The 16073-nt window shown below is 42.1% G+C and overlaps 2 protein-coding genes across 11 annotated transcripts in view; one reads left to right on the forward strand and one right to left on the reverse strand.

Annotated features, from left to right (window-relative positions):
• Positions 1-220: 220 nt before the first annotated feature.
• Positions 221-13789, forward strand: LOC126037592 (lanosterol 14-alpha demethylase). Its single transcript, XM_049797989.1, has 10 exons — positions 221-464; positions 1258-1356; positions 2379-2555; positions 7902-8028; positions 9175-9349; positions 9534-9653; positions 10086-10281; positions 10878-10973; positions 11907-12075; positions 12725-13789. Exons 1-10 carry the CDS (start codon positions 291-293, stop codon positions 12901-12903), a joined length of 1512 nt encoding a protein of 503 aa, XP_049653946.1. The 5' UTR covers positions 221-290; the 3' UTR covers positions 12904-13789.
• A 383-nt stretch (positions 13790-14172) lies between these two features.
• AKAP9 (A-kinase anchoring protein 9) overlaps positions 14173-16073 on the reverse strand; it is a 123590-nt gene continuing 121689 nt past the window's right edge. For all 10 annotated transcript variants that reach the window (XM_049797986.1, XM_049797985.1, XM_049797983.1 and 7 more), the window contains 2 exons: positions 15419-15558; positions 14173-14738 (listed from right to left, as the gene is read on the reverse strand). In XM_049797986.1, the coding sequence (XP_049653943.1) occupies positions 14695-14738; positions 15419-15558 (184 nt within the window). In that variant the 3' untranslated portion in view covers positions 14173-14694. The remainder of the gene's footprint in view (positions 14739-15418; positions 15559-16073) is intronic.

A 16073-nucleotide genomic window follows, 5' to 3' on the forward strand; every position in this document is an offset into this window, starting at 1 on the left:
CGGCAAGGCCCCGCGCGGCCACACGGCCGCCGCCCGGACGCGCGAGGCCTCAGCCGGCGGCCAATCAGCGGCCAGGGCCTGGCGCCCCGCCCCCCCGCCCGCCCGCCCAATGGCGCCCCTCGCAGCCCGGCAGACGCCGTCACCCCGTAGAGCGCGGCCTCCGGTTGGCTCCGGCGCCGGGAATCGTCACATAGGCAGAGATCAGCCCAGCGTGGAGGGGCGTGGCGGCGGCGGCAGGCCCCGCTCCGCGGCGCGCGCGGGCGGGCGGGCGGCGGTTCGCAGCCCGGCGGATGGCGGTGGGCGCTGAGGGGACGCTGAGCCTGATGGAGGTCGGCGGATCCCTGCTGGAGCGGGTGGCCGTCGGCAACCCCCTCTCCCTGGTGCTGGCCGCCTCCGCCTTCGCGCTGAGCCTCGGCTACCTGTTCCAGCTGGGTTACCGGCGCCACGTCGGGTCCGAGCAGAAGGTAGGCGCTGGGGGACGCCGCCGGGGAGGGGCGGTGGGTCGGGGCGGGGGAGCCGGAGGCCTCCGCCACCCTCCCGCTGAGGCGGGGGAGAGGGAGGGAGAGGGCGAGGGCCGGGGGGGGAGGGGGAGCCGGGCGTCCTCCCTTCAGGGCGCGGGCGGGGAGGCAGCGGTGCGCTCGCCTCTGGCCGGCCCTTCCCGGGGAGCGCCGAGGAACGGGCGGTAAAATCCAGGTGTGCGGGAGCAGGCTCTGGAGAGCGAGGGGCCTTCCCGGCAGGCTGCCCAGGGACGGTTTCCGACGGGAACGTTGCACCGGCTCGTCCCTTCGCCCAGCTGGCTGGTGCCACGTGAAGCAGAGGCGGCTAGGTGTTGTGGAGGCGAAGGCTGTGCCCCGTGCTGCTTCATCAGGGCAGCTTAAAAGAAGGCTCCCGTGTACGTATGAAACTTGTTGCTACAGGGAGGCTCATGCTTTCGGGGGGCTGTTTAACAAATCGTCGGCGCTGCCTTGTTTCTGACTGCTTTCTTTCCCATTGCAGTCACTTTTCACTTTGCTTTCAGAGGCAGGTTAGCAAGAGTCTTAATCGCATTAATTTTGTTTTAACCAATGCTGCTTTTAAATGTGGCTCGCTCTTACTCTAAAAAAAATAATAATCAGTTGTCCGAAGTTGGCCTTTTCACAAAAGACTGTAAACAAAACATGTATAAAGCCTCCTCTGTGTTTAGTTTTTATGTAAATGTTCATGACGTTATTATTCTCTGAAGAAAACCCAATATGCGCTTTTCTCTTTCTTCCTCAGAAATACCCACCTTATATTTCATCAAGCATCCCTTTCCTTGGACACGCAATTGCATTTGGAAAAAGTCCCATTGAGTTTTTGGAAAATGCTTACGACAGGGTATGTTTTCCCACATGACTGGCTGAGCATATGCTAAAATATTTTTGTGTATCTGTTAAGTTCTCTTAAACTTTTAACTTTAAGAATAAGTTCATTCTCATTTACGACCTCAAATGTGGAATGGAGCGTGCAGAGTAGGTGCTGGTTTCTTCTGATCTCTGTGTGCACATCGCTGTTAGAGAAATGGTGTTTTCTGAGATACCTCTTGTGTTTCAGATTTAAAAAATATGCCTGTGTATTTGGGTAATGCTCACAGCTGAATCGCAAGTTAATTAAAAACCCATTTTTGTGATGTTATTTCTTGCCTTACTTGGAAACTTTTAATCTCACTCTTTACTAATCTGCGACCAGGCTGGAATGTAGCTGACCGCCTCTATAGGCAATCAGCTGATAAATTTAAGGCCCTCTCCAATGTTAAAAGGGCTGGTGTATGAAACCTCAGTAGCTTTTATGCTCTAACAGCCCAAAAGAAACTGACTAAGGCAGTAGAGCCTTAATTCCAATGAAATAAGATTTATTGATCTGTTTCACGTTGTCTAAAACTTTCTAGAGTCATAAGCTTAAATCTTAGCTTGGCTAGCTTAGAGAAAGCCAAATTTAGTATGTGAAGGTCTGCTGGAGATGACCTTTAATCTTTAAAATCTTATATGCTCTTGATTACCAATGCATAACTCCAAATGCAGAATTTTTTGAGACAATGTTTGGAGATTACTGGAGGCTATATGTGCTGTAATATCCCTGCTAGTTTTTGTAGTATAATTGATCTTTTATTTACATTTTTTAAACTAAATGGTTTTAAAATGTGCAAGACCATGTGTGTTGATTATAACGTTAGATATCACTAGTAAGTATACTGAGAACAGAATTTAAATGTGGTTTAAAATATTTCTATCTTTATTAAATCTCTAGGCATTTCTTAGGAGAGTAAGTGATTTATGGAAGCCTGTACATAAAGAGATAGGGATTTAATGATTTGCATTGTTCTTATTTAAAATAAACTGGTCTTTTTTTATCTCTCTCAGTATGGACCTGTGTTCAGTTTCACTATGGTTGGCAAGACATTCACATACTTACTGGGTAGTGATGCTGCTGCTCTACTCTTCAATAGTAAAAATGAAGATTTGAATGCAGAGGATGTATACTCTCGGTTAACTACACCAGTTTTTGGCAAGGGAGTTGCTTATGATGTCCCTAATACGGTATGTATTTTAAATATAAGATGAGTAGAAAATTAGTGTAATTTAAATACTGAGTAGGCAGCCCTGAGCTCTTGGCTCTGCATGATGGTGTTGGTACACAATTCTGGCATATTTCAGGTAAATTGTCTCAGCTGGATAATCAAGACTGAACATGTTTAGGTTGCTTTATGTACCACACGGCCATTCATCAGTCTGGATGCTATTTTTTGTTCTTGAAACCATCTAATCCCACCATAGAGGAAAAACTAATAAGTGAGTCTCTTTTTCCTTCCCTTAAAGCACGCTACTGACTGCAGCTTACTTTTCCCTTACAAGCAACTTCAGGTCTTCCTTCTGAGAGGGCTTTAAAAGAGATAATTTTTCATTTATGCCAGGCCAAATCTAGATTAAACAGGAGTATTAATTTGATAATTTCCACTGCAGGGTTTGTCTTGGTTGGACAAAAGTCCGTCTGTGTATGTTTGCAGAATACAGTCTGCATGTGTCTGGGAAGCACAGTGGCTGTGTCATGTGGCTAAGCATTGGCTGCTTTCTTGTTTGTGTTGTCTGGCATGGCAGAGTCTTAAACTGCAGAAACCGACCTTTCTGCAGGCAGACTTGCTCCACTGGGACTCTGTATTCAGTGTATGTTGACATCGACAGCCTGTTGTACAACAGAGTGGTCTGGTGGCAGAAACAGCATTGTGATATATGATATACTTTAGTTTTGGATTTTCAGCTTTGACTTAATTTTGTTTGTATAGATGCCAGTCATTTGACTGGTAATAGCTTCTGTGGCCATCAAGACTTTTCCTCCTTAGCATGCCTCTTCATTCTCCCCTGCCAATAGTACTTGCAGTGATTGTTGCCCTCTTAATTATGTGGCTTAGGGGCAGAAGTCACTAGTCTCTTTTCCTTCACACCAGCATTTTGCAGTGACGTATGTTGTTCTTATGCCATTCTTTTGGAAATCTCATATACAACCAACAACTTGCTGCATTGTAAATAAGTAAAGGAGAACTTGGTTGTCTCCTGCTTTGTCAGGAAGTGTTAAATTGTGGATAGACAGCATCACAAAGTTTGGGGGGAGGGTTGTTTGATTGTTTGGGTGGTGGTTTTTTTTTGTGCTTGATGAATTTGCTTAGCTCCTCCCATCCCTTTGTGAATGTAACCAGCGGGACTACAGCCTGGATAAGAAGTAGGAGATTATTCCTTGTGTCCTAGGAGACCCTCTTCCAAAAGTAGGGTCATTCTAACAGACTTGTTTGTACCAGTTCTGACGGTCAAAGGTCTTCCTCAAGAAGTCAGGAATGGAGCTGGGCATACCTTTTGTAGCTGCTAGAGTGGAGAGGGTACGTGATTCTCGGCAATACATCTTTCATGTTCTTCTCTGGTATATACTAGTTTCAGAAAAGTGTCTGTGAATCAGACATAGGCTGCTAAGTTGGCCAGATTTTCACTGCGTTGTGCTTATTCTTTGGATTCTGACTATTGTGGGATGTTTGCTTGAAACTGAAAGGTGCTAGTTTGTCTCTTAGTTCTGTGACAGTTTTTCCACTTGTTACAGCTGTCTTGACTTCTGCTTTCACACTTTATAGTTCATGGATGGATTTGAATGTCTGTCTTAATTCAAGAGCTAGTTCTTCGATGAGATCTAATCTCACTCACCCTTCCAGAGTTTTACAGAACTTTCTGTAAGCTCCTTGGAAATGGGCATTTGTTACAACTGTGTTCTTCAGGCATACAGGGATGATTAAGGCCTACCTCATTGGTCCACCATATACTGCTTTTTTTGGAATTAAGGTCTTTTTCTAGAGTTACCCTAATTTTTTTCCCTAGAGTGTGAGTTCTGCTTTAGTCAAGAGATTAATCTTTTCGTACTACTCAGCCTTGGGTATCTGTGGATAAGTCTGCTTCATTCATACCTTTGATACTAAAGGACTTCTTCCTTTTTATCTCTGCACATTCAGGTTCCTCAGAAAATCACCTGGGCTACTGTTTTCCACAGCTAGGAGATGCAGGGATTTTGTTATTGGCATGCACTGGTTATCTCTAGTGTGTTTCCCTGTATGAATCTAGTGAGGTAGCGTGTCCGGTTGTGGCCAGAATGCATTCTGCTAGAGGTGAGCTGGGTTTTTTGAATAGTGCTACCACCATGACTTCATTTCAGACATCTACTGGGAAGGCATTTAGAGAGCCTTTCAAACTTTCATTGGTGTTCTACTGTTGATGGATCATCCAGAACTTTCTTTTGAGATCCCCTTCTCTCTGCTCAAGCTGCTAAGTCTTTATGTCTTAGTCTGACAATGACTTTCAGTCATGTGTTTAGAAGAGCCACCCCTTACATTGACTACTTGTTAGAAGGTAACCAATGACTCTTTAAAAGGAGGAAGTTACTTATTTACCAGTAATTCTGGTAATTGTTTGTTAATATGCATAGTTTATATATCAACTCATATTCACTCTACGTCTCCTCCCTCCAAGCCTCTTGCAGATAGTTTTGCATTGAGAGGAGCTGAAACGGCAGAGATGTGTTCACTCCTGTGTGCCATTCCTGCCTCCGTCAAGCTGCAGATGGACTAGCATGTTGCAAGGGAAAATGTGCTTGTCTCTTTGCTCTGTGGCATGTATACCCTCTGATAGACTGCTGGAGTCACCACTGCATTCTGAAAACAGCAGTTTCTAGGAAGTAACCTTTCTTTTTATGTCTTTTGTTTCGTGAATAACTTCATAGCGCATGCAGAGCCCTTGGTGGGAAGACAGTTTTTGGTGTATTGCTCATGGTATAGTGCAGACCTGTAGGGCTGTATTGTGTTTGTGTGGCAAGGTTTTGGTAGCATAGGGGTCACAGGGGTGGCCTCTGTGAGAAGCTGCTGGAAGCTTCCCCTATGTCCGACAGAGCCAGTACCAGCTGGCTCTAAGATGGACCTGCCACCGGCCGAGGCCGAGCCCATCAGTGACGGTGGTAGTGCCTCTGGGAGAACTTATTTAAGAAGGGGAAAAAAAACTTGCAGCAGGCACAGAAACAGCAGCCGGAGAGAGAAGTGAGAATATGTAAGAGAAACAACCCTGCAGACCCCAAGGTCAGTGAAGAAGGAGGGGGGAGGAGGTGCTCCAGGTCCTGGAGCAGAGATTCCCCTGCAGCCTGTGGGGAAGACCATGGTGAGGCAGGCTGTCTGCCTGCAGCCCAGGGAGGTCCACGGTGGAGCAGATATCCACCTGCAGCCCGTGGAGGATCCCACCCGGAGCAGGTGGGTGCCCAAAGGAGGCTGTGACCCTGTGGGAAGCCCACACTGGAGCAGGCTCCTGGCAGGACCTGTGGACCCGTAGAGAGAGGAGCCCACGCTGGAGCAGGTTTTCTGGCAGGACTTGTGACCCTGTGGGGCACCCATGCTGGAGCAGTGTGCTCCTTAAGGACTGCACACCGTGGAATGGACCTACGCTGGAGCAGTTTGTGAAGAACAGCAGCCTGTGGGAAGGATCCACGCTGGAGAAGTTTGTGGAGGACCATCTCCCATGGGAGGGACCTCATGCTGTAGCAGGGGAAGAGTGTGAGGAGTCCTGCTCTTGAAGAGGATGAAGTGGCAGTGACAACATGTGATGAAATGACTGTAACCCCATTCCCTGTCCCCCTGCGCTGCTGCGGGGGATAGGTAGAGAATTTGGGAGTGAAGTTGTGCCTGGGAAGAAGGGAGGGATGGAGGGAAGGTGTTTTGAGATTTGGTTTTATTTCTTATTATCCTACTCTGGTTGACTGACAATAAATTAAGTTAATTTTTCCCAAGTGGAGACTGTTTTGCCCATGACCGTAAAAGGTGAGTGATCTCTCCCTGTCCTTATCTTGACCCATGAGCCCTTTGTTATATTTTCTCTCCCCTGTCCAGCTGAGGCAGGGTGGGGGGAGTGATAGAATGGCTTCGGTTGGTACCTGGCATCCAGCCAGGGTTAACCCACCACAAGGGCAGATGCCCTAATTCATAATAAGGGCTGTTTTAGGGAGGTTTCAAGGATTCCCAGGAAGGCAAACACACACATACTGACTATAAGGGAAAAAGCAAGCATTTATTAACTACAGGCATCCGTTATGCTAAGGGTATCTTGTAAAGCAAATTAATATACTGACCCGAGGACTGTGAGGAAGATGGACCATCTGTGCGTTCTTGTGCTGTCTTGTGCCGCAAGCTCAGCCCAGCAATCAGTAGGTGCCAGCTTTACGTGGGCGTCCCCACGGAGGCAACGGGGGCTTTGCTGTACACCAGCCCGATGCTCTTTGGGAAATCACGGTATTTATACATTTGCAGAGGAATGGGTTTTGGCACACGTGGCCAGCGGGTGCCAAAACGCCTGTTGCCACATAGGAAGCCTATGACGCATGCACTTGCTGGTCAGGTGTGCTGCACAAGCCATAGCCATCCTGTCTATTGGTTCATGGGCTTTGTACAGGCGGCATATTTTCATAATTCAGCAGTCACGCGCTGACCATGCTCACAGCTGTACTGTGCAACAGCCCGCTGCACGTCCCCCAGTATTGCTCAGCTTTCTTATCTCCATGGTCAGCATTCCAAGCAATGGGCAAAAACCCATCTGTTTCCTGTGCTGACTGCGGGTTTTTTTGGCTATCTATCTACTTCTCCCCCAGTGTTCATCCACGGACCAAAATTCTATCTTTTAACCCCTCCGTATACAAGGGCTTAAAAATTCATTGAATAATTTTCTGAGTACATGTCCTGTCAATCCATTGAATGGTTCTCATCTAATAATGGGCTTTTTACCAGTAGGTTTGTTAGCTATGAGTCTGTACAAAGAAAAAGAGGAAGAGGTGAGAAGGTTGTAAAGCTCACCATTTTCCTAGGAAGCAGTTTGCTTCCTGCTTCTGTGTCTGACTTCCTGGGCAGTGAGATCAGAGGGCCTTGTAAAAGAAAGGTGCATCTCTAGACCAGGGGTAAGGTATTACTGCATGAGAGAAGACAGACGCTCTGGGGAAGAGAAAGCAAGGAGGCCACATAACAAGGAACATAGACTGAATGCAAACTTCACAAGGACAGGTCTGATTACATTTGTGATTATGGATCTAAAGTGCATTCCATATTTCAGTCTTGAATGCTGCTTCTATCTTCAGGGATAAAGTTTAACAAAGGCATTAAAATTACTTTCTGGTTTTGGTACTGTAGCTCCCTTGAGCTAGTATTTTACTTGGATATTCAAAACGGGATATTATCTATTATTTAAATTTGAGTATCTCTGCAATCATAACCATAATTTCTTTTTACTTCTGTATGTTCTTGTAGTACAAATGATAGTAAGTTGTTAATTACATTAATATGGTGATTCTTGTACTGATTGCTTTTTCTGTCTTGGTTACTCTAGGTGTTTTTGGAACAGAAGAAGATGCTCAAAACGGGGCTAAATATTGCCCAGTTTAAACAGCATGTATCTGTGATTGAGGAAGAAACAAAGGAGTATTTCAAAGCATGGGGAGAGAGTGGAGAAAAAAGTAAGGAAGCCCAGATGCATTTTTCCTCAGATTTTCTGGGAAGGAATTAAAGCCAATGCAGTATGTTTTTGTAAATAATTTACTGCAGTATTAAAGAAATGAAAAATGACATAGGTATAACTGTACAAAACATCAGAAGAAACATGCAAAATACAGATTTTGTTTAATCAAGTTTAAGGCTATTAGAGAATAAAGCTGCTCAGAAAATCATTGACAAGGAGTAAAGGACTATCTTTTTGTTTCTCAGTCAGCTAATAGAGCATGTACTTGTTGCCTGGCTGAGTCATGCTCGTTTTGCATGAGTCGGCTCAGTGTAACCACCTCTTAATCCCTAGGAAAAGATAATGCTCTGGATTCCCAGAGCCTGTCAGAGATCTTAGCTCAGAGAACTTCTGCACTGGAGAACTGCATCCTTGAAGCTGATAAGGTTAGGTTAGTGATCTAAGTGGAATTCTTTTATTTCCCACCTGTCTTTCCCAGCTAGCCTGCTAGACATAGCCCATCACTGTTGTTGCAAGCCCACAGTAGCATAACAGTGTCAGAAATACTGTTTATTTTAACATATATATTTATGTTATAAAAATACATAGTATTCATATAATACATAATACTTTCACGTAAAATATACAATATAAATTGTATTACTGATTATATAATTTATATAATATATTTCTATAATTAAAATGATATATTATATTAAAGGTATAAGTACTATTATTATAAAATAATTAATTGAGCAGCAAAACTAACTGGTTTCCCATGGATTTGGATTTCAAGATTAAGTTTTTGTATGACTTCTTTTGTATTTATTAAGGATTGAGCTTGTGCTGCATGCCTTACTTTGGAAGGATTACTAGGTCCTAGAAAAATTTATAGAAAAAAAAATACCTTAGAAAAAAGTTGTTGAAATCAGCCATCTAATTAAAAAGTTGTTTGAAGAGAGACCTGACAAGACACGCAGAAATCTAAGATTAGATGCTTCATTCTCCTAGTAAAACAATCTAAAACTCTACTGAAAATTATTAATCTGTGTCCAGTTAGCTACTTATTTTTGTCTTCTACAAAATAAAAATAAAGAATAACCTGTAAAACATAACATCTTGCCTGAAATGCATCTTCAGTAATATTTTTCAAATCTTTCCTTAGACCTGTTTGAAGCCCTTTCAGAACTTATCATTTTGACAGCAAGTCATTGCTTACATGGGAAAGAAATAAGAAGCTTACTGAATGAGAAGGTGGCTCAGCTGTATGCCGATTTGGATGGGGGTTTTACTCATGCTGCCTGGCTTCTGCCAGGTTGGCTACCTCTGCCCAGCTTCAGGTACCAGAAATAACAGATGAAGCAACTAAAGCATTTTATCTAAACATCTTTGTTGTTTGGGTTTTGTTGGTTTTTCCCCCCCATTTCTTGTTTGTTAGCTATTCTAGACATCCCAATAAATCCTCATAAGCATTTTATGTGTTACTTAGTATAAAGTTGCTAATAGAAGTGTTTTGAATTGCAGACGTCGAGACCGAGCACACAAAGAAATAAAGAATATTTTCTATAAGGTTATCCAGAAACGTCGGAAGTCTGATGAAAAGGAGCATGATATGCTCCAAACTCTACTTGATGCTTCATACAAGTAAGCCAAGGGTTTGAAGACTTGTCATTAATAGATGTTTTGCTTTAGTTTTGAGCTCTTCAGTTAAAACTATCTACAAAATATAAGAAATACTCTCTTATGTTCTGAATTTTGTTGCCAGCAATTGGTCCTAGCTTGTATTCTTAAAAACTATACTTGTAAATGGTTATTCAGATTTCCGAGATTTTCATCAGTGTTCCCAAGGTTTCTTCCTTTCTCTTTGCTGGCTCTTCAGTAATGATTTTCTTTAAGGCTCCTAGAGAGTATGTCTCCCTCTGTTCTCCCTTCTCCCTATCCCTAGATCTTTCACTGCTCCATTTAGGGTAGGCAACAAAAGAGAAGGAGAAGGAAGTACCTTAGAAGAAATTGTAAATGCTACTGTAACTGGAAAACTGATCAAATGAAGCTCTAACATAACACCCTTCTACCTAGGGATGGCCGTCTGCTGACAGATGATGAAATTGCTGGAATGCTTATTGGGTTGCTGCTAGCGGGGCAGCACACATCCTCCACCACCAGTGCTTGGCTTGGCTTCTTCATAGCCAGAGACAAATCAATACAGGACCAGTGCTATGCGGAACAAAAAGCAGTTTGTGGGGATGACTTGCCACCATTAACTTATGACCAGGTTTGGATGTTACATATTCCTGCTGGGTATTTTTATACTTTTAGATGCTTATTAAAAACAAAAAAACCCCAAAACCACAAAACAACAAACAAATGTGAAATATAGTCATATGCTTCATGTTAGAATCATAATCTGGCATAGTCACTCTCTGATAACAGTTTGCCAATATATCTCCTCCATCTCCTCCTCTCCAAGTAAATTATCAACTTGCCACTTTGTTTATTTAATCAGTGTTGGTTAAGGAAATCACAGTTCCTACATTTAAGAAATGGTAGTTCTGTAGAGGAGAATCCTCATATTCACACTAAGGAAAGGGATGCAGTGTGACCTTGTTCTCTAATTAGGCATCAGAAAACACTCATGAGACAGATTAGTAAGAAACTAGTTGAATTTGGTTGCACTGGTCAGAGATTTTTTCCTTCTTAATTGAATTAAATGGAAAAAAAAAAGAAATTGTCAGCTAATGAAGTGCATGTAAATATGAGCTGCTTAGTGTTGGGGTTTTTTAAAATTTGTTTTAAAATGGTATAAAATACGATTTTGTCTTGGAATAAATTTGGGTATATTTTGATACATCATTTTCCCTGTATTTTCAGCTCAAGGATCTTAGTTTGCTGGATCGCTGTCTAAAAGAAACTTTAAGGCTTAGACCTCCTATAATGACCATGATGAGAATGGCCAGAACTCCCCAGGTGAGTACACTTTTTAGAGCTAACTTCACTTCAGCAGAACAGGGCTGGAAAAGGCCGGGCAGGGGGTGTCCTGGTTGGCAGAAGGAAAACAAGAGTGAGCAGTGTTTGCTGGCAGGGATGAAAGCTGATGGCAGCCTGGGTTACACCAGTGAGAGTGTAGCTGGTGTTGATTGAGGAAAGCAATTAATACCTTGAACTTGGTAGTTGTTACCTTCATGTGGAATTATTTGTGTCCACTTTTGGACCCCTCTGGCCCCCAGCAATCAAGATGTTGATGAAGTGAAGCAAGCAGAGGGCCACCAAGATGGCAGGGGGTTGCAGCACTTGCCACGTGAGGAGAGGCTGAGGGAACAGGGTTTGTTCAGCCTGGAAAAGGGAGGGCTCTCAGGGAACCTAGCAACAGCCACATGCAGTCTTATTCAGCAACACTGACCCTTTGTTTTAGCTATCAATCGGTCTCACGTGAGCTTAGTTTGGTGCTACCATTTAAAGATATTTTTTGTTTGTCAGGTATTGTTACAAAAAATCTAGCTAGCTAGCCGTCTTGGAAAAATTTGGCTTGCACTTAATACAAGCTAGGTATATCTGAAAGAAAACTTGCTGTTTGTACGAATAAAGTCAAGTAAGTCAATTTTTTGCACAGATGTCCCTCCCATGACAAGTGCTTTCTATAAGTTTTAAGTTCACTTTTTAAAAAACTCTTTCTGTAGAATTGCTAGCCTTGTTAAAGCAGCTGAAAGGTTTCTGCAACTACTTGAACATTGCGCCCTTTACAAGTAAAACAATAAAGTATTAGGCCCTGTTAATTTTAAACAAGCGTAGCCAAAATCTCCTTTGAAATTCAAGCCTCACAATGTAGCACTTCAGGTAACATTTAAAAAAGACAAATGGAGAAATTTTGTGATGTGTGGGGTCTTGTTCCTTCTCTTATAGACTGTTGCTGGATATAACATTCCCCCCGGCCATCAGGTCTGTGTATCTCCCACTGTTAACCACAGACTCAGGGACTCCTGGAAAGATGCTCTAGACTTCAAGCCTGACCGGTATCTCCAAGATAACCCAGCAGCTGGAGAGAAATTTGCATATGTTCCATTTGGCGCTGGTAAGAAAACACAGCACCTTACTAAAGTGGCTCATGCTGGTCATCTTGTACAGCACCTCCCCATGCTGTAGTGTCTGAGGATGTATTGTTTTAATTTCTGTTGCTGCCTAAAAGTCTTTTTACTGTGAAAGTGCTGTTAAACGAATGAAGTCAATAGTTTTGCGTTAGTAGTACCTGTGTATAATTCAGAGTAGCAATCAAAACAAATCTTGAGGTTAGCACGGGTGATATTTGACTCGATCTTTTCAAGGCAAGGTAAAAACCTGGTACTACAAAGTCAGTTTAAGGCAGAGCAAAAATCTGCATAGAGTTGTAACAACACTTCGCATATACCACTGCAATAGGGTTAGGGTTGGTATCTTTTCTCAGTGTTGTAAATGCTTCTTTGGTGATCCACACATTAATGCTTTCTGGATGACAAAACAACACAATCTCATTCAAGTTACTTGGTCTGTTTTATGTAGTGACAGCTTATAAAAAGATGATGTTGATGGAGTTCCATAATGGTGTATGTGCAGCATCAGAACCCTCCATTGTTTAGAAAGGAAAGAAGCAATTACTGTCCCCAAAAATTTTTTAAAGTTAGCTTGTTGTCAAAGGTGACTTACTAACTAAGTATTCTAACTGCTTTTTATGGTTTTCCTTGTAGGCCGTCATCGCTGCATTGGAGAAAACTTTGCTTATGTTCAGATTAAGACTATTTGGTCTACTTTGCTTCGTTTGTTTGAATTTGATCTCATCAATGACTATTTTCCGACTATAAATTACACAACTATGATACACACACCTAATAACCCCATTATCAGATATAAGAGGAGGTCACTGTAAATTTTGGAGCTAAATAAGTAAGGTTTTAAGTTGTGTAAACTAACAGACTTTTGAATAAAATTCTGACAAAACAAGTGGCAAATGGAAACTCCTGCATCTACTGTTAGGAAAGCAACAATAATCTACCACATGCAAAGTCTTTGCATCTATTTTGTTTGTTTGCCCACACCATTTAATGCTGTTGTGTATAATTGCTTGTTCTACAAATTTCTCATTGCATTTTTAAAAGAAAAAGTGTTTTTTCTGTTGGTGTAACACTGTTAAGGTGCATGCCAACTCTTTAAGGTGAAGAAACAAGTCATTTCTATAAATGGAACTCTTTGCTTTTGAAAAATAATTGAAGATTCCCCAGATAAGATGGCATGAGACTGTACCGTACCTCTGTATCCAACTACAGTAAATTGGCCAGGGAACAGTCACAGAGGGGGAAGGTATGTGGTGGTGCTCTACTACTGATACCTGTGATTCTGTTCCAAGCAAACTAGGCTGATTCTTGGAAGTGCCCACATACATATTTAAAAACCAGTACTGTACAGCTGAGTAGTAGGCAAACTACAAAATGTCCACAGCGAAGTCTTTCTGAGAATAAATGATTTCAATGTCTAACTTGAAGCAATTGTAAAATGACTGATTTTCTAAAAACGTCTGAAAGTAGTGACCTCTAAAAGCTTGATGTGTGAAAGTAACAATACGATGATATAAACATTAATTTTGTAAATAACATGTTTGTGTGTATGAAATGGTCACAAACTAAGTGAAATAGGTGAATATTGTCCCCCTTTGTACTGACTCATGCAGGATTGTTAAATGGTGTTTGGTTCAAGAGTGGTGATAAATGGTAATGAGCTCTGGCTCATAGGAACTTTGAATTAAATTTATAAACAAACCTCTTGTGGAAGTTTTCTGTACTCAACTCTGTCAATTCTGAAAAGCTTTTGTAAGTAAATTTGTAAGAAAATTTAAGGATGAAGTCAATCATGCAAAGAGCTGCCCCCCTTCATATAGCAAGGGCTCTGCCCTAGCCTTCATGTTCTAAACTCAGGTGTAGCTGTTATAAACACAAAGTTCTATATCAGTCACAGCAACTGAGGGAGTGCAGTATCCTCCCATCCAGCCCGGTCAGATGTGACCAGGGTCTTCAGAAACCAAGCTTGTACCTGTCCTCTCTTCTTGGCAGTAGCAGTATTTTGGAATCTGTAAAAAGTAAAGCTGTAGCCACCGTGAGTAGGAGGAGCACAGTGTGAATAAGGGAGGGGTTCCTGAACACAGTTAAAAGCATGAAGTCATCTTTATTTCAGTACTTTGACAAAATACCCATAAAATTCAAAACTTCTACCATTACAAAAATAGGTCTCTACAAGTGATATTCTGTCTGCGCTGCCCGTAGCAAATATTACGAGTCATGTAACTTCAGTAGCCTTGCCAGAAAAAGTGCAAGTAAACTTTGCTGAATGTAGCTCAATTTCATTAATACACAAGTTTCATCTTCACACCCTTTTGATAAATACAGACTTCATAAGTTAATCATTTAAATTAGCATTCCACAAATATACATGTAATTTAATGGTGGGGTGGGTTTCTTTGTTTTTGGGGGTTTTTGTGGTTTTTTTTCATGAACACAAAGTGTCTATATACATAAATCCCAGTCTGTGGAACTGTAGACAGTTGTCTAGCTGTGTTCGTATTGGTCCCACAATATACACATTATACAAAAGCACAGAAAGAGCACAGATTTACAGAAGGCAATCCATTAACATCACTGCCAGTGATGGAGATGTTGAAAGGGTATTATTATCTTCTCATACCCGCGTGCAACTGAGTGTATGAAGTCGAACCTGTAAGAGGGAGAAAGATCTTCATCAAGATTACTTGGAATAAGTAGATGAGGATTCACCAATGACATGTTATTTAGATGAATAAGTGCAAAAGATTTTACATGGGAATTTTTTTAAGAAAACTTCCTCAAGTGATGCATTTTATGCTGAAGTAAGACTTTGACACAGTAACTGCAAAAATCAAGTTTGATAAATTACATCCCGTTGATTTGACAATTTTCTTGACATATTCGTATTCCTTTTACAGCACAAAATTACCATCATCTATGGGACAAAAAGGCTGTAACTTCTGTAATCAAAGTGGGAGGAGAAGAAATTCTCCTTGTACTCCCACTCCTCAGTCTTTTGGGTACATTTTCCTCCATCTAGCTTAAATCTTATTAAGATGCTAACTGAATCCTTGCTGCATATTCATTAGAGATCACAGAAAGTTGAAGCGTTGCCAATAAACTCAAAATCTATAATTAAAGCACACTTGTATGTCTCCCTTCAAAGAATTTAACAATTTTATTTTTAATAAGCTTTTTGCTACAGCTCAGAATAGCCTCTTGTCTAAGGCTGAAAATGCCTAAAACCAAAGACGTTTGTTATGTATCTCAGAGAACCAGCACATGCTTTCTAACTTGGAACTGTGCCTTGTGCTACCCAGGAGCCACGGGGAGGACTGCCTGAGCCCTTACCCGACTGCACGCTGCCAAGCCGCCTTTGTAGTGCCTCCAGCCGATTGATGTAATCTGTTAAAGCTCTTTCAGGATCATAGTTCTGCAGCTGAGAACAGGTGAAAGAGACTGGGTTTAAATCAGCATGCATACCGTGGAACCTAGGGGCAGAAGAACACAGATGTTTTTAAAAAGTGAAATTTTAAATAAAACAGAAGTATCAGCAGACACAGCAAAATACTGTAAGTAGGAATACCTTACTGACTGCACGTCCCTTACTTTACCCATGTGGAAGCCAGCACATCGTAGCCATTTAACCTCCCTGCCATTTATGGCCCAAGCCATCATACTGCCTTCCCCAGAGAAACCACTTTTCCCAGCTGTCTTTTCTTTCTACTGATTTGTTTTCACCTGATTAGTTGCTGCATTTCTTTGGGACAAAGACCAACCAGCAAATTCCTACTGAGGCTGTAGCAGAAGCTGTGGCATATTCAAGTTTGCTTCTCTATTAAGAAGCTTGTGTGAACAAGGACACAGCCATCTTTACAGGATTCTGTCCCTTCGCTACTTTCTATAAGTTAAAGTCCAGTCTCTCTTTGTTGCTTTCTGTAAGTTGAAGTCCAAAGTGGCTAAAATAGATTAAACATTTTCTCCATGTAAACTGTTATGGTTGCCA

Source organism: Accipiter gentilis, chromosome 4 (genome assembly GCF_929443795.1).
Source record: "Accipiter gentilis chromosome 4, bAccGen1.1, whole genome shotgun sequence".
Taxonomy (NCBI): Eukaryota; Metazoa; Chordata; class Aves; order Accipitriformes; family Accipitridae; genus Astur; species Astur gentilis.